Source organism: Misgurnus anguillicaudatus, chromosome 7 (assembly GCF_027580225.2).
Source record: "Misgurnus anguillicaudatus chromosome 7, ASM2758022v2, whole genome shotgun sequence".
In the NCBI taxonomy this organism is placed as follows: Eukaryota; Metazoa; Chordata; class Actinopteri; order Cypriniformes; family Cobitidae; genus Misgurnus; species Misgurnus anguillicaudatus.
This window is the reverse complement of record NC_073343.2, coordinates 18,485,596-18,505,708: the sequence shown is the minus strand read 5'-3', so window position 1 is coordinate 18,505,708 and position 20,113 is coordinate 18,485,596. Positions and strand designations below refer to the sequence as shown.

General features: G+C 36.1%; 1 protein-coding gene across 1 annotated transcript; it reads right to left on the bottom strand.

Moving 5' to 3' along the window:
- Positions 1–1,538: 1,538 nt before the first annotated feature.
- LOC141365185 (solute carrier family 2, facilitated glucose transporter member 1-like) lies at positions 1,539–10,137 on the bottom strand. The gene is made up of 10 exons (XM_073869149.1): positions 10,123–10,137; positions 9,639–9,737; positions 8,949–9,109; positions 7,700–7,940; positions 7,447–7,609; positions 7,147–7,331; positions 4,894–4,998; positions 4,518–4,619; positions 2,583–2,786; positions 1,539–2,397 (listed from the first exon to the last, which is right to left on the bottom strand). The coding sequence occupies exons 1-10, from the start codon at positions 10,135–10,137 to the stop codon at positions 2,218–2,220; spliced, it is 1,455 nt and encodes a 484-aa protein (XP_073725250.1). The 3' UTR covers positions 1,539–2,217.
- Between the last annotated feature and the right edge of the window lie 9,976 nt (positions 10,138–20,113).

Below are 20,113 nucleotides of genomic sequence, written 5' to 3'. Positions count from 1 at the left end.
AAGAATGGACTTCATGGGAGGACACCACGGAGGAAGCCACTGCTGTCCAAAACAAACATTGCATCACGTTTGAAGTTTGCAAAAGAGCACCTGGATGTTCCACAGCACTACTGGCAAAACATTCTGTGGACAGATGAAACCAAAATTGAGTTGTTTGGAAAGAACACACAACGCTATGTGTGGAGAACAAAAGGCACAGCACACCAACATCAAGACCTCATCCCAACTGTGAAATATGGTGGAGGGGGCATCATGGTTTGGGGCTGCTTTGCTGCCTCAGGCCCTGGATGGATTACTGTCATCGATGGAAAATGAATTCCAAAGTTTGTCAAGACAATTTGCAGGAAAACTTAAGACCATCTGCCCGCCAACTGAAGCTTAACAGAGGATGGACGATGCAACAGGACAACGACCCAAAGCATAGAAGTAAATCAACAACAGAATGGCTTCAACAGAAGAAAATATGCCTTCTGGAGTGGCCGAGTCAGAGTCCTGACCTCAACCCGATTGAGATGCTGTGGCATGACCTCAAGAGAGCGATTCACACCAGACATCCCAAGAATAGTGCTGAACTGAAACACAATTGTAAAGAGGAATGGTCCAAAATTTCTCCTGACCGTTGTGCAGGTCTGATCTGCAACTATAGGAAACGTTTGGTTGAGGTCAACCAGTTATTAAACCCAAAGGTTCACATACTTTTTCAACCTTGCACTATTAATGTTTACATGTTGTGTTCAATAAAAACATGAAAACGTATAATGTTTGTGCGGTATTAGTTTAAGCAGAGTTTCTCTTTTGTTGTGACTTAGATGAAGATCAGAACACATTTTATGACCAATTTATGGAGAAATCCAAGTAAGCCCAAAGGGTTCACATACTTTTCTTTCAACTGTAATTGGGCCCAGAATCATTTTTGTCAGTGTGAAATGACTTGCTATAAACAACTAAAAATAGATGATTTTATTATTATTGAATTTTTAACACCCTTTGATAGTTTTTCATTTTTAATATATTTTACTGGTGGATAATTTCATGTCTGGTGATTTCTGGAGGTCTGACATCTGAGTAAAACATTGGTCATAAAAAGTTTATTAAGTGTCGAAATATCACTGAAGTGATTGTGTGGTCCGTAGAGTAATTAGATCTATGAAGTGTTATATTAATAAATCAAGCATCTCTTCCCAAAAATTGTATTTTAAATAGTTAGTATAGTTAAATAGGTCTGTTATGAAATGCAGCTTGTATGCAGATTTACTTAATTGAGCTATAAAAATGCTGTGGCTTTTTTCGAGTGCATTTCGTTCTTTCACAGTGAAAATTGTGTTTGTTCTCATTTTTGTATTTTATTGGGATCAACTAATGAGAAATTCCCTCTGTTCTTGTAACTTCATAACTACTTCAGCTTGTAATAGACAACATGCAACAAACAACTCCAAAGTTCATAAATGTCTATAACATCATGTCCCTAACATTGACCATAACTATGTTAAGACTGTTAAAAAAATCCCCTTTTCATTTTTTGATAACTGTTCTTGATTTATTTGCTTGAATGTTTACAAGTTGGAACCATGCACAAAAAATGAAATGATTGTAATAAATGCTTGTAATCTATTACTTAAAATGTACAATCATATTCATCTGTTCATGTTAAAGAAATTACGGATCTGTGTGAAGCAAATTCTAAATACAGGAAACAGTAATTATGTTTACAGTACAATGAAAACAGCTACAGCTATCAGTGTCACGTAGAATGAAATACCCACAGCTTAACTAAACTAAATATAACTCGAATTACAAATAATTAGGTCAATCAGGTTCAAACATATGCCTCATTTACTTTTAATAAATTTTTCAATATTTCCTCAGCCAAGATGTTGTGCAAAATGGTTTGTTAACTATTGCTTGCAGCCTCCTCCTTACATGTCTGACAAGAGTACACATACCTGAGAGTTGTTAGAATTCATGGTGTGATAAAAACTTACAACGATTTGAAGGTCTTCACAGAGAGGTGAGCCAAGCTCCAGGGAGTCATATTTACAGATCACGCTCTACAAGTGTTTTCTGTTTTGGCATATAGGTCATAGGTAGTGTGCAGTTTGAACGATCTCAACCACATCCCTGAAATCCTTACATTTCCCTGAAATCCTTTAAAAATTGTGTATTGAGTATCACTCTTTTTAGAATTAAGGCTTAGAGGTAATGTCTGAACTTGTGTGATCAGTTGAACGTGTTGAAGGTCATCTTATTATGTAAGGGAATGCCCTCTGCCCCACGAAACTCAGCTGCAATGTCATCAAAAGTGCGTCCCTTGGTTTCGGGAAGACGAAACATGGTGAAAGTGAAGGCAAGCAGTGCCATACACATGAAGAGAAGGTAGACATAGGCCCCACAGATTTTCTGCAAATGTAAATAAGACATAATTTTGCAATTTTAAATGTAAAGCATTGCAATCAAGCATGTTCACCACACATATCTTCAAACCTGATCTATTTATCATTATTTAAATATATATTGTTTAGATTAAGGCTCTAAATTAGATCTAATGTTAATCATTACGTTCTTAAATCAAGACACGCACATACCAGCAGAGGTGGAAAAAGCAACGCTAGTAGAAACTTCCCTCCCCAGTTCAGCATGCTGGTAAAGGCCATTGCAATGGGTCGAGCTGACTGGTCAAAAAGCTCAGCAGCAATGAACCAAGAAATTGGCCCAGGGCCCACCTCATATGCTGAGATCAGGAAGAAAACCACCAACACCTGAACATTGCGGATGTCTGGAAATATGGTCTGAGAAAAAGATGAGTAGATAAGAATTTTTGGTAGCACTTTATTTTACAGTACGTGTACTTACCTTGTACATATATGGTAAATAAGTTGTACTTACCGACAAATGTGTGGTACTTACTTTTAGGTATCTACATGATAATTAATTTGTATCATTACTGTACTTAACAGTGGCACATACTTGGTAGTTATTATGTAACTCTAGATAAGTACTGGGTAATAACAGATACATACTGATAGTGTAGGTATACTGTAACTAACGAGAAACATTACTGTACTAACAAATAAATTTACAATATAAGTATTTAGTATTTACAGGCAAGTTAGGGTAAATGCCAGGTATTTATAGTGTACATATATGATAACTAATATCAACACTACTGTACTTACACATTGTATATACATGATAAGTGTGTGGTACCTGTAGGCCATAAATTAATGACCGGCATATATGGTGTATGTATACTGTAACTAACAAGAAACACTACTGTACTTACAAATTGTATATACACAATAAGTGTGTGGTACCTGCACGCAAGTGTAAATTAAACCATACGTATATGATAACTAAGAACAAACATTACTGATGTGCCATTTTGGTACTCAGTATCTTTGTCCTTTAAACCAAGCATTAAATAACCGTATGCATTACTGGGTACATTCACTAGTACGTCTATGGTAACTGCATGGAAACAGGACTGTAAAATAAAGTGTAGCTTTTTACACAGTAATTACAAAAGACCTACCACCTAAGATATAGCATCATATACATGTCACGGTTAGGCAAACCCAACCATTGACTATCATACACATTAACTACTGGGTACATTCACTAGTATGTCTATGGTAACTGCATGGAAACAGGACTGTAAAATAAAGTGATGCTTTTTACACAGTTATTTCATAGGACCTAACACCTAAGATATAGCATCATATCCATGTCACTGTGAGGCAAACCCAACCATTGACTATCATACGCATTAACTACTGGGTACATTCACTAGTACGTCCATGGTAACTGCATGGAAACAGGACTGTAAAATAAAGTAATGCTTTTTACACAGTTATTACATAGGACCTAACACCTAAGATATAGCATCATATACATGTCACTGTAAGGCAAACCCAACCATTGACTGTCATACGCATTAACTACTGGGTACATTCACTAGTACGTCCATGGTAACTGCATGGAAACAGGACTGTAAAATAAAGTGTAGCTTTTTACACAGTAATTACATAGGACCTACAACCTAAGATATAGCATCATATACATGTCACTGTGAGGCAAACCCAACCATTGACTACTGGGTACACTCACTAGTACACACTTATTGTGTATATACAATTTGTAAGTACAGTAGTGTTTGGTATTAGTTATCATATATGTACTTTATAAATACCTGTAGTTTACCCTAACTTGCCTGTAAATATTAAATATTTGTTAGTTACAGTATACATACACTATAAGTATGTATTTGTTATTACCCAGTACTTATCTAGAGTTACATAATAACTACTAAGTATGTACAACTGGTAAGTACAGTAATGATACCAGTTAATAACCATGTAGATACCTAAAAGTAAGTACCACACATTTGTCAGTAAGTACAACTTATTTACCATATATGTACAAGGTAAGTACACGTACTGTAAAATAAAGTGCTACCGAATTTTTTTTACGTATTTTCTAGAGTTTGATGAAAGGATGTTGGATAGTGACCTCAACCTCACCATTATGGAATATGTGATGGTCATTAGCAGATTGCATAGCACTAATGACAGAAATCCAGCAAGCAACAACTTTCTTCGTCCTGCTCTCTCCACCAGGAAAAACTTTAAGTGAAAAAATAGATATAAATACATGGTTTGAAGATCAAAAATTCTGTATAATGCACAGCTTGAACCATAGATATAAATATGCAAATTAGTCCCTGCATCTACTTTGGGCCGATGTAACTACTAAAAAAAAAACTTTAAAGGGTGTTTATTATTGTAATAAGAAGATTGAAAGAAAGTAAGAAATAGTTGGGATCTTTTGAATTAATTGTAAGTAATAACCAATAACAGAAAATAAGGAACGTGAAGTTGTAGTAAAATTAATACTTACTGCTACTACAGTAAATCCCACGTTAACTGCCCCCACTCCTATTGTCAGATATTTGGCCTCTTCAAAATTGGACTGGATAAACATTTTAGTTGAATAATTTATGATCTGGAAAAGAAAAAAAAGGAAAAAAGAAATTACCAAATAAGCTGAGATTTTTACTTTATACAAATAGTCACACATTTGAATGAAAATAGGCCGCAAGACTGTAAAATTAAATGTAAAGAAATAATTTTGGATAAATTGGTTAGGCATGCTTATACATTAGCTCTTCCGATTTATTTTTACTCAATTTGATCACTATTCAATCACTCAGCATGTCAACATTTTCATAAAATACCAAAACAGCAATCCCAACCTTAAAGGACAAGTTTGGTATTCTACACTTAAAGCCCTATTTTCACTCACCAAGTGGTCAGGGGTGTTCACTGATATGCTCACACAAAAATCGCTGCAAAAGATGTTTTCCAACAGCTGTTTTAGCATTCCTTGTTAACTTGTGGACCTTTTTTTCCAAACGCCTCACACCCGTACATTCTTCCGCTTAGAGCTTGAATAATAGACACTCCAGCCCAGGTGGTGGTGCTAATCCGCCATTGCCAATTGCAAGAACAGAAACAAAGTTCCCGGCGCGGAGTAATACCGTACCTCACAACACATCTAATACATGTCAATGGAGTTGGCAAAAACTACGATAAAACCTGTTGGAATGCGTATTTTGCAGCGATTTTTGTGTGAGCATACCAGTGAACACCCCTGACCACTCGGTGAGTTTCACGTCTTTGTAAACAAAAGTTTAATGCATTTTAGGAAGGATTGTTCCAGTGCACCATTAAACCCATTGTAAAGGTGGGAGGTAAAACACAAACACCCAAAAATTCTCGGGGCAGCCGCATATGTCCAAATTTCAGTCAAAACCGTTCTATTTCATCATAAACAATCTGAAAACAGGGCTTTAAGTGTAAAATACCAAACTTTTCCTTTAAACATCTTCCCATGCATTTGGTATTTAACTCATTCCCAGCCAGCTTTTTTAAGTTGCCTGCCAGCATTTTTTGTGATTTTCACAAAAGTTTCACAAAATGCCTTCCAGACAAAAAATTCTTCTAAAAATATATAAATGAAGAGTTTTGTTGCAAAATGAGATAAATCCATTTTTAACATTTTTGTCAAAACATGTTTATTATTATGTTATCATGTTATTATTTTGTTTTATGGTGCTACTTAGCTGTATTTTTTAAGTTATGAAGGATTAAATCAAAACTGCTGCATCATTTGTGACCTGTGCTGGCAAGTTATGAATTAGCAAATTTTCAAAAAAATAGTTCATATTTTGAAATTCTCTATTAAAAGATAGAACAATGCATGATTTAGTGCAATATAACAAAACATGATAGAACTACACCTGTTTAAAGTTGACAAGAGTCAGCAAAGTTAAATTACCACAAAAATTACCACATCCATACCTTAAAATCAATGGTGAAACTAATAGATTTAGCACACACAAAGCAAAAACATCATCAATATATGTTAAACTTTTTTTCTTTTGTTTGATTGACATTGAGAAAGACTGCTTAAAATCTAAGTAATCTAATATAATGTTACCCATCAGATATTTTTACCCAGCAGTTAACCAAACATTTACTTAAGACATAAAAGATTATAGATCCTACCTGCGTGAATTCTTATCAAAATAGATATTTTTAAAACTGTCTTTGTGATAGATAAAGCATTAGGAGGATGGTAACGTTACACCTCTCAGACGTATAAATAAAGATCATTTCAGATCTCCAACGAGCATTTAGAGGACTGGATTTGCTAGACGATTTGCTTATTGTTCTTATTTCTATGAAAACCTTTGACTCATTTAGACAGAGTCACATTTGTCTGCATCTCTGTTCATTCAACTATGGGCTGGACCAAGGGTCAAACAGAAATTGCACATTGCGTTAATTTCCGTTAATAAAATTAGTGGCGTTAAAATGAACTTGTGATAACACGTTATTAACGCGTCAATTTTGACAGCCCTAATATATGTATTATATATATATTATATTAATATATATATATTAATATATATATATATATATATAAAATAAAACATGATTTTAGTTCAAAGTAAAATTGTTGTTTACAGATCTAATAGTAGATACATATGTGGGACAAGTTTGTCCTTGTCTAAACAATTAAAGATGAATGTTTTAAAACAAGATTAAAAATGAATTGTTTATTCAAAAAATGCTTTAGAACACCAACCGCATTAAACCCAGATAACTGGCTGCCGAGGTTTATGATAAGCACAAGTATTATTGGCTGCCTGTAGCGTCGCCTCTTGAGAAATTCTCCAACAGTCACCCCAGTTTCACTGTGAGCAGCTTCTTCTCTCATCTCTTCCATTTCTTTCATCACCATCTCTGGATTTCCTCGAAGTCTTCTCAGAGCTTACAGCAAAACAATGTTCATACAAAGTTCATGAGAGATTGATCTCCGACTTTCTAAGTGAGTACTAAATCGCCATTTTGTCTCAACAGAGCCGCTTTAGGTCATGTAACTCACCAGCCAGTGCTTCCTTTTCTTTGCCCTTGTTGATGAAGAGGTAGCGAGGACTTTCAGGGCAGAAAGGAAGACTCATATACTGGATTGTTGCAGGTATGAGGGACAGGGACAACATTAAGACCCAGTTTTTCTCTGTGCCCAACACTGTTTCCAAGCCCACCACCTGTCATGTACACAAAACAAACACTTTTAACATCTGCCTTGCATTGATGAGATCCAGATTTGAGATAATTACAAGCTGGGGTGGTCTCACCATGCCTAGCAAAATGCCTGATGCAAAGAAGACCTGGTTCAAAGTGGCAAAAGCCCCACGTAGGTTTGTTGGGGAGACACCCTGGATGTAGAGTGGGTTCAGGCTCATCACCAGGCCGCAGAACAAACCAAAGATCAGCCGACCCACAATAAGAACTTCAAATGATGCTGTGGCTTTGCTCATAATCATCAAAGAGGCACCCACCACAGATAAGGCATTTGTTATGAGAATGGCATTTCGCCTAGGGGACGCAATAAAATAGATTGTTGGATTTACTTTACAATAGAAATCGCATACCAATGTGAGTGGGTAATTCCCGTTTGTGTCCCCATAATTAACAGGATAACTATTGAGGTTAGTCTCATTTGCTGGATTAAACTCTGTCATAAAAGAAACAATAAAAAATCTGCTGTTCATCCGTAACCATAGTTAAAGATTGTGCTGTCACTGTCTAAGCGATTTTGTGAGTAAATGCAAACCCTGTTATGGACTAACAAAATACCCTACCACTAAGCAATAAGCCTCAAAGTTAAATATTTTATTTTATTTTGAGATCAAAAAAGGCTTGTTATAATATATGTAGTGTGTTCTAATGACAGTTTCAAATACATTATTTAACTCTTTTCCCACCAGCGTTTTTTTTAATAAGTTGCCAGCCAGCCTTCCAAAAAAATGTTTTTCTTTAAATATATAAACAAACAATATATCAAATGAAAGAACAGACCCTCTGCTTTCAAACAAACAACAAAAAAAGTTTCATTCTACATTCATTAGTTCTCTTTTTATCACCTCTCAAATATGGGTAGGTTTCTTCAAAAACACCCAAATTTGAGTAAAAAGGTGGATAAGTGGTATTGCGGAAAGCCGTAAATTCAGGTCATTGGCAGGGAAGGGTTTTCTCTGAATTGACAAGTTATCTCGTCAATGGCGGCGAAAGAGTTAACATACATTATTTTTGCATTTGCTTTCATCCCAATAACAGTAAACCCTCAACCAACTTGCAGCAGTACATTTTGAATGATTCTTAAAGAGTCTTAGGATACTGAACCCTAGTCTGAATACTGGGGGTTGCACATATAGTTTCTCCAAATGTCTATGGTGATTTCAGCCCTGATACAACCCTTTGAGGTAAAGTGAGAAAATATGTTTTTTTTTTAAGTGTAAAAGCAGTAGCCTCTGAAATACAGACCTTTCTCCAGGCATTGTTTCTGATAAGGGACGGGCACTTAACAACATAAGATTTTCTCACCTCCCAAAAGTATCAGCAAGACCTTTGACCCCCAGTGAACCAAGCAATGCTCCAAAGTCCTTAATGCTAACAGAGAGGGACCACAGGAAAGTGAGACTGTGGTCTGGTATTGACTGATTGTGTCTGGTTCTCCATGTTGTATTGAAAAATTCCTCAATTACCTCAATGAAGAAATACAAAAAGTATTTATAAACTATATGCAGTACCCAAATACAGACATTTTTATGTTTACCAAAACTGTTATTTTATACACTAAAGACTACACTGTTTAAAAAAGCCAAAGAAAAGCATACATAATGCACCTAATGTGACAAGTAACATTCACTGAGAAGTGGGTTTCTAAGGACAAGACATCTGAGGAACCTGTCATTTTAATACTTTACTCTAAAAAGTGCATTTCACTTGGTCGAAAGACATGACTAATATTTTGTGAACAGTCCCAATGTTTTCATAATGAAAGGTGGACCAGAGGGAACTGCACTATATTCACACACAGGTGATAAATCAACACAAACCAGACATCATAGCTACCTGTGTGCAAATATGGATCGTTCCAAATTCAATACTGGCTGAACAGAAATATTCTGTGACTTGGTAAAGTTTATACAGTGTTTTATGAGCACTCTGAGAAGTTTGTATGTAAACCGAGAAACCATGCTAACCAGCAGCTGGCCCCCAAAGTCAACTTACCCGAGCAGGGGCATTGATGTTGCCTGTGTGGTATCCTATCTGGAGAGAGCCGAGCACCGCTGCCATGATGGATATCAACAACGTGACAGTCAGCTGATTCTGGATGCAAATAGGGTTGTCAGTAAATCAGCTTTACAGCATAAAAACATTGTGATTTGGCAAAAGGTGCATTGTGGGTGACAAAAGGCATCACATCAAATTTTCACAAATAATGTTTTTAAGTTAAGTAAATTTGTCTGGAAGGAAGATTTTATTTTTTATTATATTTTTTAATGTCAGCTGAATGATAGACACCTTATCCTCCTATCATAACTTTTCTTCAGGAATATTTAAATTAAACATCATCTACACTGACTTAACTCTTTGTTTCTAACATACATTGTATAGAGACATTTATACACTATATTAATATACTGTTACATTTGAACTGTTTATATTGAAGTGTGAATTTTGCATGAAAAGAGACCTACAGCTATACACTTACCTCCTTTATAGCCATTGGCTTGAGATGATTTTCACCCATTGGGCTTTCAAAGTGATTGGTTAGAATGCTGAAACATAACAGAAACTTTATAAAATAACTCCTCCAGAGTTGTTTAGATCCATCATGTTACAATTCATAAAGAGCATTATAAGTCAAACTTTCAATAACTATTACTTGTATATATGGTACTGTCACACTCAGGGAATCATCAATGACTAAAATGCACTGTCAATATTTGGATTCAGTTCAGTGTTCTGTCAATTTTAATTAAATATTTGCCACAAAGTTCTAAATAAAATTATTTTCAATAACAAAATGATACATCCCTTACCCGTGTGGTGTGTAACAGTCAGAAGCAGGTATGCTGCCAGCAGCTCTGCTCAGAAATGGCTGACACGGTTTCAAAAATGTCCTCACTGTTACCTGGCACCTCTTGTGTATGTCTTGACTTCATCCATGAAATTGCACCTCACCGTTCACTAGCACCATTGAAGACAGGTCTGTCGTGGAATGGCGTTCATCTACCCCATCTACCCTCTGCCCCCCACCCCATCCGTTCCCATGGCTTTTCTTATCCTCCTCTTTCCACCCACACTGAGCCGTCCCTCACACCAATGAACCTACCACGACTCACACAAAGTCTCGGGGACCCCTGAGAGCTCTGATGAAGTCACACCGGCCTGGTGAATTTGAGCTGGGTCTGATAGAATGGCAGTGATGAGGCTTCAGAGCTCAGCAAAGACAGGGCCTTTACCAGCAGAAGTAAAAAGGATATTTTCCCTCAAAACACAGACTGTAATTTACAGCTTGATCAGTATATCAGACAATGAAACTTTTACAATATAATTGTATTATTTTATATTTGTTTTGTTCGCTGAGTGAAATTAAAGTTTTGTTCCAGTAGCTCAGTTGGTTGAGGTCGATGACTTTGAACCCCAGGAACACACGTACAGATAAAAATGTATATCTTGTAATGAACTGTAAGTTGCTTTGCATAAAAGTGTCTGCCAATTGCACTATATAAATAATAAAAAGCGTTAAAAATCAACGTAATAAACAACTGTCCATTTTTATCAATAACATATGTTCTGCTAATTTTCAAGTTCCAGCAAAACATTTGTTATTTTCGACGAGGTATTTGTTCCAGATTACAGTTTAGCAACTAATCCGACCATTAAACAAACAGAGACCGTAAGTTAAATTCTGCTCAGACTCGTAATCGCATCACCACATGTGCGTCCAATGAAAGTGTCTATTTGTGAATGCAAGCAAGTTGATAGTGTGTATAGGCAAGGTAGGTCATTATTATTTCCTCCAAAGGGTAGCTAAGCGTGTATGCATGCTATATATATTATTGTGTGCCTGCACATGACTGTCAGAGGTCTTGGTCTCATGAATTTCACATGAACATGTAACAATTCACAACCTTTAGGGTTAAATTGACAACCAAAATGACAGTTGACAACTCTGTGTGGTTCAGTTTATGTATTCAATGTAATGCTGGGTACACACCAAAAGATGTTTTACATCTTATAAGATTTTTAAAATGTGAAGCATGGCAGACGATATGCAGGAAGACATTTCAATGATAGTGCTTGGAATAATTTTTACATGTATAAACATTCGTGCTGTTGCCACAAATCAACAAGCTGATCCTCCATCTCTCAGGGTTCCCGCGGGGTCTTAAAAAGTCTTAAAAAGTCTAAAATTCAGAATGTTAAATTTAAGGCCTTAAAAAGTCTTAAAAACACCCAGATTTTTATCCCAGGTCTTAAATTTAATTTACCCAAGTCTTAAATTTCTTACCTCTTTTCATTCCCAAAAAGCGTTGTCCGCAGAAAATAAAATAGTAATTTAAAACGCTGAAGAACTAACATTAATCAGTGGCGGAGGCAGAAAGTGTATGATGGTGGGTCTCTAAAAAGAAACGTTCCGCCCTTTGTCATAATCCACGCAAATCGTGCCATAAGCTATATTTCAGGTGTTGTGATCTGACTGTTTACTGTGGGTTTGGCGAGAAACAATCCTTAAACTTAGTTCTGTATAGGCAAAAATCTTTTTCGGGATAATTTATAAGCCCGTGGCTTACCTGAGCATTTGCCAGGTTCTGAAACATAGAGGACACAGAAGCGAACAAAAATCAATGCTGCTTTATTGAAAATCAACTTAAACAGTCGGGCCGTCGAGTCACGAGCCACCAACAGCGTGTCAACTTTAGTGTTACCACAGTTTTATATTTTAGACCTTAATATTGCTCTTTGCTGCGATGCACTTGAACCTAACGCGCTTTCCCTTCAGCTGTCTACAAACAGCAGCGATTGGCAGACGGAAAGCAAGAAAGTACCGTAATTAGCCATATATTTCAAAAAAGTGCAATTGTTTTCTTTTAGGAACAATTCAAACTTTTTGATTGCGCAAATGCTTCAGGAGTTACGGTTAAATGAACAGCGGTAGATCAGAGCCCTTTCGCATAGGCAGGCTGCTGCATACGGCATCGCCTGGTTTATTTAAGTTAACTGAGCATTACATTCGCAAGTCATAAGCATATTACAACAATTAACGATTAACTAAGAATAATAATCAATATTTTAAAGTTAATTTCAAAGTTAATATTCTGAAATAAGACCATTTCTGAAATAAGAAATGCGACCCTTTGGAGGCTACAGCCTTCGGATTGAGAAACGGTCTTAGTGGATAACGTTAGCAACACATATCAAACAGCCTTTTAATGGTAAATTTCATTTTCTTAATGCAGATTCATCCGTTATTGTGTAATTAGAGAGGCTATTAAACCTGAAAAAAGAAAGAAACCTGAAAAAAGAAGAAAATTTAATTTTCTTAATGCAGATTCATCCGTTATTGTGTAATTAGAGAGGCTATTAAACCTGATGGCAGTATATAGTGCATATTTATGCATAAAACGTATGGGTGGAGTGTTTTTTTGGCTCTGTGATTCTGTATTCAATTAAATGCAATACATTAATTTATTAATAACTTGTATTAATAAAATGCATATATTAATGCTTTTAGGGATGAATAATAATTGAAAGTGATCTTTTGTTCTTTTTATATTTATAAACAGGCACAAGATATATACACAGCACACAGCCAGTTGTACATTAAACATTATGGGGTGGTTTCCTGGGCAGGGATTAGCTTAAACCAGGACTAGGCCTTAGTTTAATTATGACATATAACTAGTTTTAATAAACATGCCTTACTAAAACCATTACTTGTGTGCATTTTGATGTATTTTAAGATATGTCAGTGCAAATTGTTTTCAAGTTTGGAAAGCTCTTATCCCTGTCTGGGAAACCTCCCCTATAAGCTTACGTACTACAGAGTGTGATGCATTTTAAAGCTTTAAAGTTGTATGAGGCAGTGTAAAACTAGGCACAAACCAGCAGCTGACCATACTAACTGATCTAATATTAGTGAATTTTATTTGTCAAAAAACATTGTTGATAGAATTTTATAAAAATACTACTTACACATATTAGTGTGATGTATAAATATTGTAAATCAATGTATTTCTTGACTATTAATTAAGAAAAATCACAGCTCTTTGCCTCTAACTCAATGTATATCAATGGCTCACTATGAGCCATTTTTGGGCTTCCATTGTCAGAAGTCTCTTCCTAAAGGGCTATGGGTAAAATTTGTCGGCGCCAACAATCGCGGTCTAATAGAGTTAAGCATAATGTATTTCCATGTATTTTGATTATCTGTTTTAAAACTGCGTTCATTTTATATTTTTCTATAACTGAATCAATAAAAATAGAACGTTTTAAGAATTTCTGAGATAATTTGAATGCTTCTAGTAATGTGTCGTGTTGGTCTTAAATTTTACTCATAATGGTCTTAAAAGGTCTTAAAAAGGTCTTAAATTTAACTTGCTGAAACCTGCAAGAACCCTGATCTCTGCTGTCCACATCAACTTCACTTTGGCCGATACGTCATGAAATGTTAACTGAGCATTATATTCGCAAGTCATAAGTATATTACAACAATATACGATAAACTAGGAATAATAGTCAATTTTATAACTGTTAATATTCTGAAATAAGTCTTGATGACGTATATATGCAGCCTGGAAATGCGACCTACGGACTGAGAAGCGGCCTTTGTGCTGCGCCATTACTGCTTCCGTCTTCCCTCATCTCGCTTTCTGATTGGATATAGTTTCGTTTCACGTGATAATCTCAATAGCATGCTCGCGTTTGTCCTCGGGATTCCCCACACACATCAGGGTTTCGGATCAACATGTTGAATATTTACGATTCGCGATTGGCGCAGCTCAGGCGTTCTTCCGAACAAGTTCTGACACTCTTAACACACCTCACACGAAGGGACAATCTGATAAAATAATCTGTAGAACCATTGTGATACTTGGGACATAGCTAGGATTGTTGGAAGGGGGGAAATCGGCCCAAAATCTTTTGGTGTGTACCCAGCATAAGCAACTGCAAACTTGTGTGCAAATATTGTCATTTTATTGCTGAATAAAATGGACTACATGTTTAGTTTTAATCAGGCATTTTATCTTCTGACTTAAAGTAAGCAATGGAACACACCGTGTCATGTACTGAGTTATGTTTTCCAACAAGCTGCAGGGGTAGGCAACATCGGCCCTGGAGTGCTGATGTCGTGCAGATTTTAGCTCCAAACCCTAATAAAACCTTATGGTTACATGTAGATTTCAGGTGACACTTTAGACCTTGATTAGTTGTTTATGTGTGCTTGATTTGAGCTGGAGCTAAACTCTGCAGAACATCGGCACTCCAGGACCAACGTTGCCTACTCCTGAGCTAGAGGAACTCTTCTGTTTGATTGGACAAGATGGTCTAACCCAGTGGTTCTCAACTCCTGTCCTCGGGCACCCCCAGAATGTTTTAGATGTCTCCTTATATGAAACACTTGATTCCACTCATCAGGCTTCTGCCAGGACGTTTGAAATGTTTCCTTAATTAACACACTAATAAGCTGATGAACTGAATCTGGTGTTTTATATATGGAGAAATCTAAAATGTTCTGGAAGAGGGGGCCCAAGGACTGGAGTTGAGAACCACTGGTCTTCACTACCTACACATATCAGTGACCTGGTAGGCATTAACCACTGCATACCAAGAAGTCTTTTCATTATGGAGATCCTCTGACCCACTGTCCTACCATCACTAGCAACTGCCATTAAAATGAATGGGAATGCTAAGGTTAGCTACCTCCAAGTTTTTGACACCTCCTTAGTCCAAACAATGTCAGATGGGTGACTGTTTGTAAAGTGTAAGCCTCAACTTTAAAAAAAATCACAGAAAAAAGCCGCTTACACTTACTCATTAGAACAGGATTTACTGCCCAGCTCATGTGCATAGATGTTATTAAGCCAAATTTGAGATAAAGAATTCCCAGGGTACTTAATAAGCAGTCAATACAAGAGAATGAAAACACAGCTGGATAATGAACAGAGGAAAGGAGGCATTCCTGTGCACAGACCGCATCATAAGTAGGCACAAACAGTGCAACATTAAAAGTGGGTAAACACACTATAAAGTTAAAGTGCCCTTTGCATGCCCCCAGGGACGCCACTCAGTGCATCCACAGCCCACTTTACAGAGGCATGTGATTCACTGCTCTAAGTCCATTACTGCAAAATGTGTGCACTTATATTTCACTGTGTTTAAATAAAATATTTAACTGCCTGTCAGATCACGTTGCAGTACTTTCATGTTTTACAATTGTTCCCCAACAGGGGGCCCACGTTCACCAAGAATGACTCGTCTTTTTTCAAGTATTGCCACAGAACTACAGTAAACTGCCATATTTAATTTTCAACAGCATAATTTACAATACACTCGGTTGTGTACAATAATCAACATAAACACAACTGCAGACATTTATAAAACACTTTTGTCTTCAATTTAGAATATCTAGTACTTAGTATTTAAAATGTATACCTCATCTAAACCAACTTTAAAAAAATATTACCACAATTTTCATAGTCTGTTGACTATTAACTAAAAAATAGCTTTTATTGAATTACTTCTGACGATAGCCCACACCTGACATCTTTTAACAGAGCAGCGTAACCGCACTTCACTCATTCTAACGGACCACCTGTACGCTACAGACACATCTAATAAGCTGTTTGGAACTCAGTGTCATTCTTTTTTTGAAAGGATGTTTAAATGGGGCATATTATGATTGTTTTTTAAGATATAAAATAAGTCTTTGGTGTCGCTAGAGTGCTTATGTGAAGTTTTATCTCAAAATACCCCACAGATAATTAATTGTATAACATGTTAAAATTCCCATTTTGTAGGTCAGAGCAAAAATGTGGCATTTTTGGGTGTGTCCTTTAAAATGCAAATGGCGGTAGTTGGGTAGTGCAACTTAAAGGCGCTCTAAGCGAATTGACGCGTTTTAGACCATAAAACATTTTTTGTTACATACAGCAAACATCTCCTCACTATCTGCTTGCTGCCTGTCCGCTGATCAAACTGTAAAAAAATGCGATCTCTGTAGACAGCTCAGGCTCGACAAACGGCAATATCAACATACTGGCCAAACCTACAAACAGAAACCATAACAAAGTGTTCCAGCCAATAAACGACAAGAAGGATTTGGGGGTGGGGTTTGGGCGCGTCCATGACGGCACGGACGGGAGCGGGAGGGGGAGGCGTTAGCTATGCTCCGTTTGTTTGAAAACAGTTCAAACATCAACAGGAAGTGACATTGCACATTATTCGCTTAGAGAGCCTTTAAGGGGCGGTATTATTGTAATTGGTCTTACATCACAAACCAGGCGAAATCTGAACGACCTAATTTTTACATGCTTGCAAAAAATTTCTTACCAAAACTAAATTACTGGGTTGTTTTCTATTTTCTTTTTATGTTCTCTATGTTGATAGAAGCACTGGGGACCCAATTATAGCACCAAAACATGGAAAAGTCTGATTTTCATGCTATGACCCCTTTAAAGTAGTTTGGTAAAAAATAGCCTACATTATTTGTCAGTAGTATAAAATAGGCTTATAGTTTTCGTTTACATCATATTGTTTAGAATTTTGAGTGATATGATATGACCTATTTAATGTACTTTTCTCTGTAACATTAATGTTGACAGTAAAACATGTTCTGCCCTGAGAACTCGGCAAGATTTCTTTGTATCCCAGTGTTGCCACGAGTACACCTTAAAAGAGAGAAAGCATATCTCTAAGACGGTCATCGTCGGAACATTCTTTTGTTAAAAAGATGATGGTTAAAGAGTTCGGTGATTTCATTTAGCATAAGCCAACGGATTTTCTTACTTACTTTAAGTGACAAACGTATTTAATTTTTTTCTGTGGCATTTTTCTTCACTCTGCTACAAGCACAATGTTTAAATATTTTTATTTTGACAAGACGAATAAAGGTTAGTAGCCTGTTCCCTATATTTAAGGAATGGATTTGAGGAAGCAGCAAGTATCATTTATTAGGGCATTCCTCTAGTGGAATATATTTGACTGACGGCACTCTGAAAAGTGAGCAGACACATGCGCTTAATTAAGAGAAAAAATTAGTAGGTCTAATATCATTTGTCTTATAAAGTGGGTGGGTCTTGTTCCACCCACATGTAATGGTTCTGACGGCCATGCTGTGTCCATACATAAGTGTACCACGTTTCATGTTAATATCTCCTTGTGAACATTAATTATAGCCAGTAAAACTGGCCACGCCCTTTCATATATTTGGCACCAGTGGTTCTTCAGGCGAAGTTGTTCAGAATTAGAGTTAAATATGAGTTAGATATGAGAACAATTGATATAGGTATCCTGTTTATAATAATTATATAGTATAGTATAATATAGTAATTATCACCACTGATACACCAAATAAATGTGACAATTAGTGGTCAATCCAAACATTTTTTTTCATGTGACCCAAGATGGGCCCATGTATATGTGTACCAAATTTGGTGTCAATATCTCATTCCTGTCCCCAGTCATAGCCAATAATTTACCTACATTGTATGTTTGAGCTTGCCATTTCAGCAGTGAGTTGTTTTGCTAAATTTAGATATGCACAAAAAGTATTTCCACACTGGTTTGGTTCCGATCTGGCAGAAAAACCTAGGACGAGTTAAATTTTTGGACAAAATCCAAAATGGCAGAACATTTTTAATGACCGAAATAAAATCTGAGATATGTTTTGTTCGGCTTGGGTCAAAGATTCCAATTAATGTAAGGCACTTGATATTTGGACATAAATTGTAAGAGTATTGAGGACCAAAACTTTGGCCATCGCTGTAGTGCCCCCCATTGGCCAATCAGGGGGATATTCTGTCAACCTCTCCCAAAACTGAGACCTACCATTAGGCCAAAATTCATGTCTGTAGACTTTACCGTTTGGTCTGCACAATCAGTATTACGCCAGAATAATAATAATAATAATAATAATAATAAAAATCTTAGCAATTACAATTGTTTGAACTTGAACACCAAATAAAATACAGATGTGTCAAATCTGAATACAAAGAAGTGTAAGATCCTAGTAGTCTTTAGTAATGATTTGTGTCTGATAAAATATTATGCAATAACTGACAGTAAGGCTATGTTTAAGTTTGAATATTATACTTCTCATACTATTTATAAAGAATTTCTGCAGTATTGACAGTATCCAAGTTTTTGTAAGCATAAAACATTTGCTCAAATGTACAGCATGCTGGGCTAGATATTAAAATATCAACTCAATCTCATGGTGGTACATATTTTACAATGTGGTTAATTTGTATGAATCCGTACAAACAAATCGAACATTGTTTTTAAATATAAAATGTATAGAAATTAGCCACCTCGTGAAATACATATGAATTGCCATGAGACTGTGTTGACAATTTGCTTTCTTCCCAGTGATGTTGGGTTTAGGGGCGGGGTTAGGAATGGGGTTCAATTTATGCTTCATCCTTATAATTACAATGCTTTTGTATGATTCACTTCATGTAAATTCCTTTAAGATCAGGTTGTCCAATTCTAGTTTGACCACAAATGTTAAGATTTAAGTCATTTTAAATATAAAATTGGTTAAAAAAAGTGAAACATTGCTGTTTAAAACAAATATATTAGGAGAATTTTGTAAAGTGTTCAGTAAGCAGTATGCTGTATTCCATTATGAACAGTCTGGGATGAGGCATTAAAAGGGACAGACACCTGCCACGATTAACCCAGCTGTGTCCTCAATCACACATGCCTGTCTGGGATGTAACCTTTGACCCTAGCCTAGGCCTCCTGGCAGGTGACCCCTGGCCCTGAAGAGCATGACCTGTTAGGCAGGTGCTGCTCCAGACAACCAGCAGGGTATTATACACAAATGGCTCACACTACAAGAACTAACATGCCCCTTCCAATTTCACATGGTATTTTCATGAACTATTAAGGGTATTATCGTCTAAATGACTGCCCTCCAAGAGCTCTAATGTGGTTTGTAATGGATTACAGAGATTTGTACACGTGCAGAGTTGCTTAAGATCCTTATTTCACACTACGAATGAAACCAGTGAATCACACCATTTGGATTGAATCTTATTAGCTTAGGCCTACAATAAAATTGACTTCCAGTGATCCTTTTTTTAAAAAATCTGGATGTGATTTTCTAAAAATGAGTACCCTGTAATACTTTAAAACAAAATTAAACTTTCTTCTAATTATAAACAGTTATTTCAACTCTTACTAAGAAAGTTGAAATTAGTTGTAATTTCAAATTGATTATACTTAAAAATGTAAGCGCAACAATGAGTTTTTACAGTGTCATATTTTAGTAGTGTTTGTTAATTTAGTTTTTTACATAAACATTTGTTTTGCCTCTCAAAATCACAGTCTTGGCCCCAAATAATGACCATGTAATTTTAAATTGGGTTAGTGGGTGCAAAGCCATAATAAGTCATTACTGAGGACTAAACCTTTAATTAATTTAATTAATTATTATGCAATTTTATTAAAGTTACACTGTTTGGATAGTT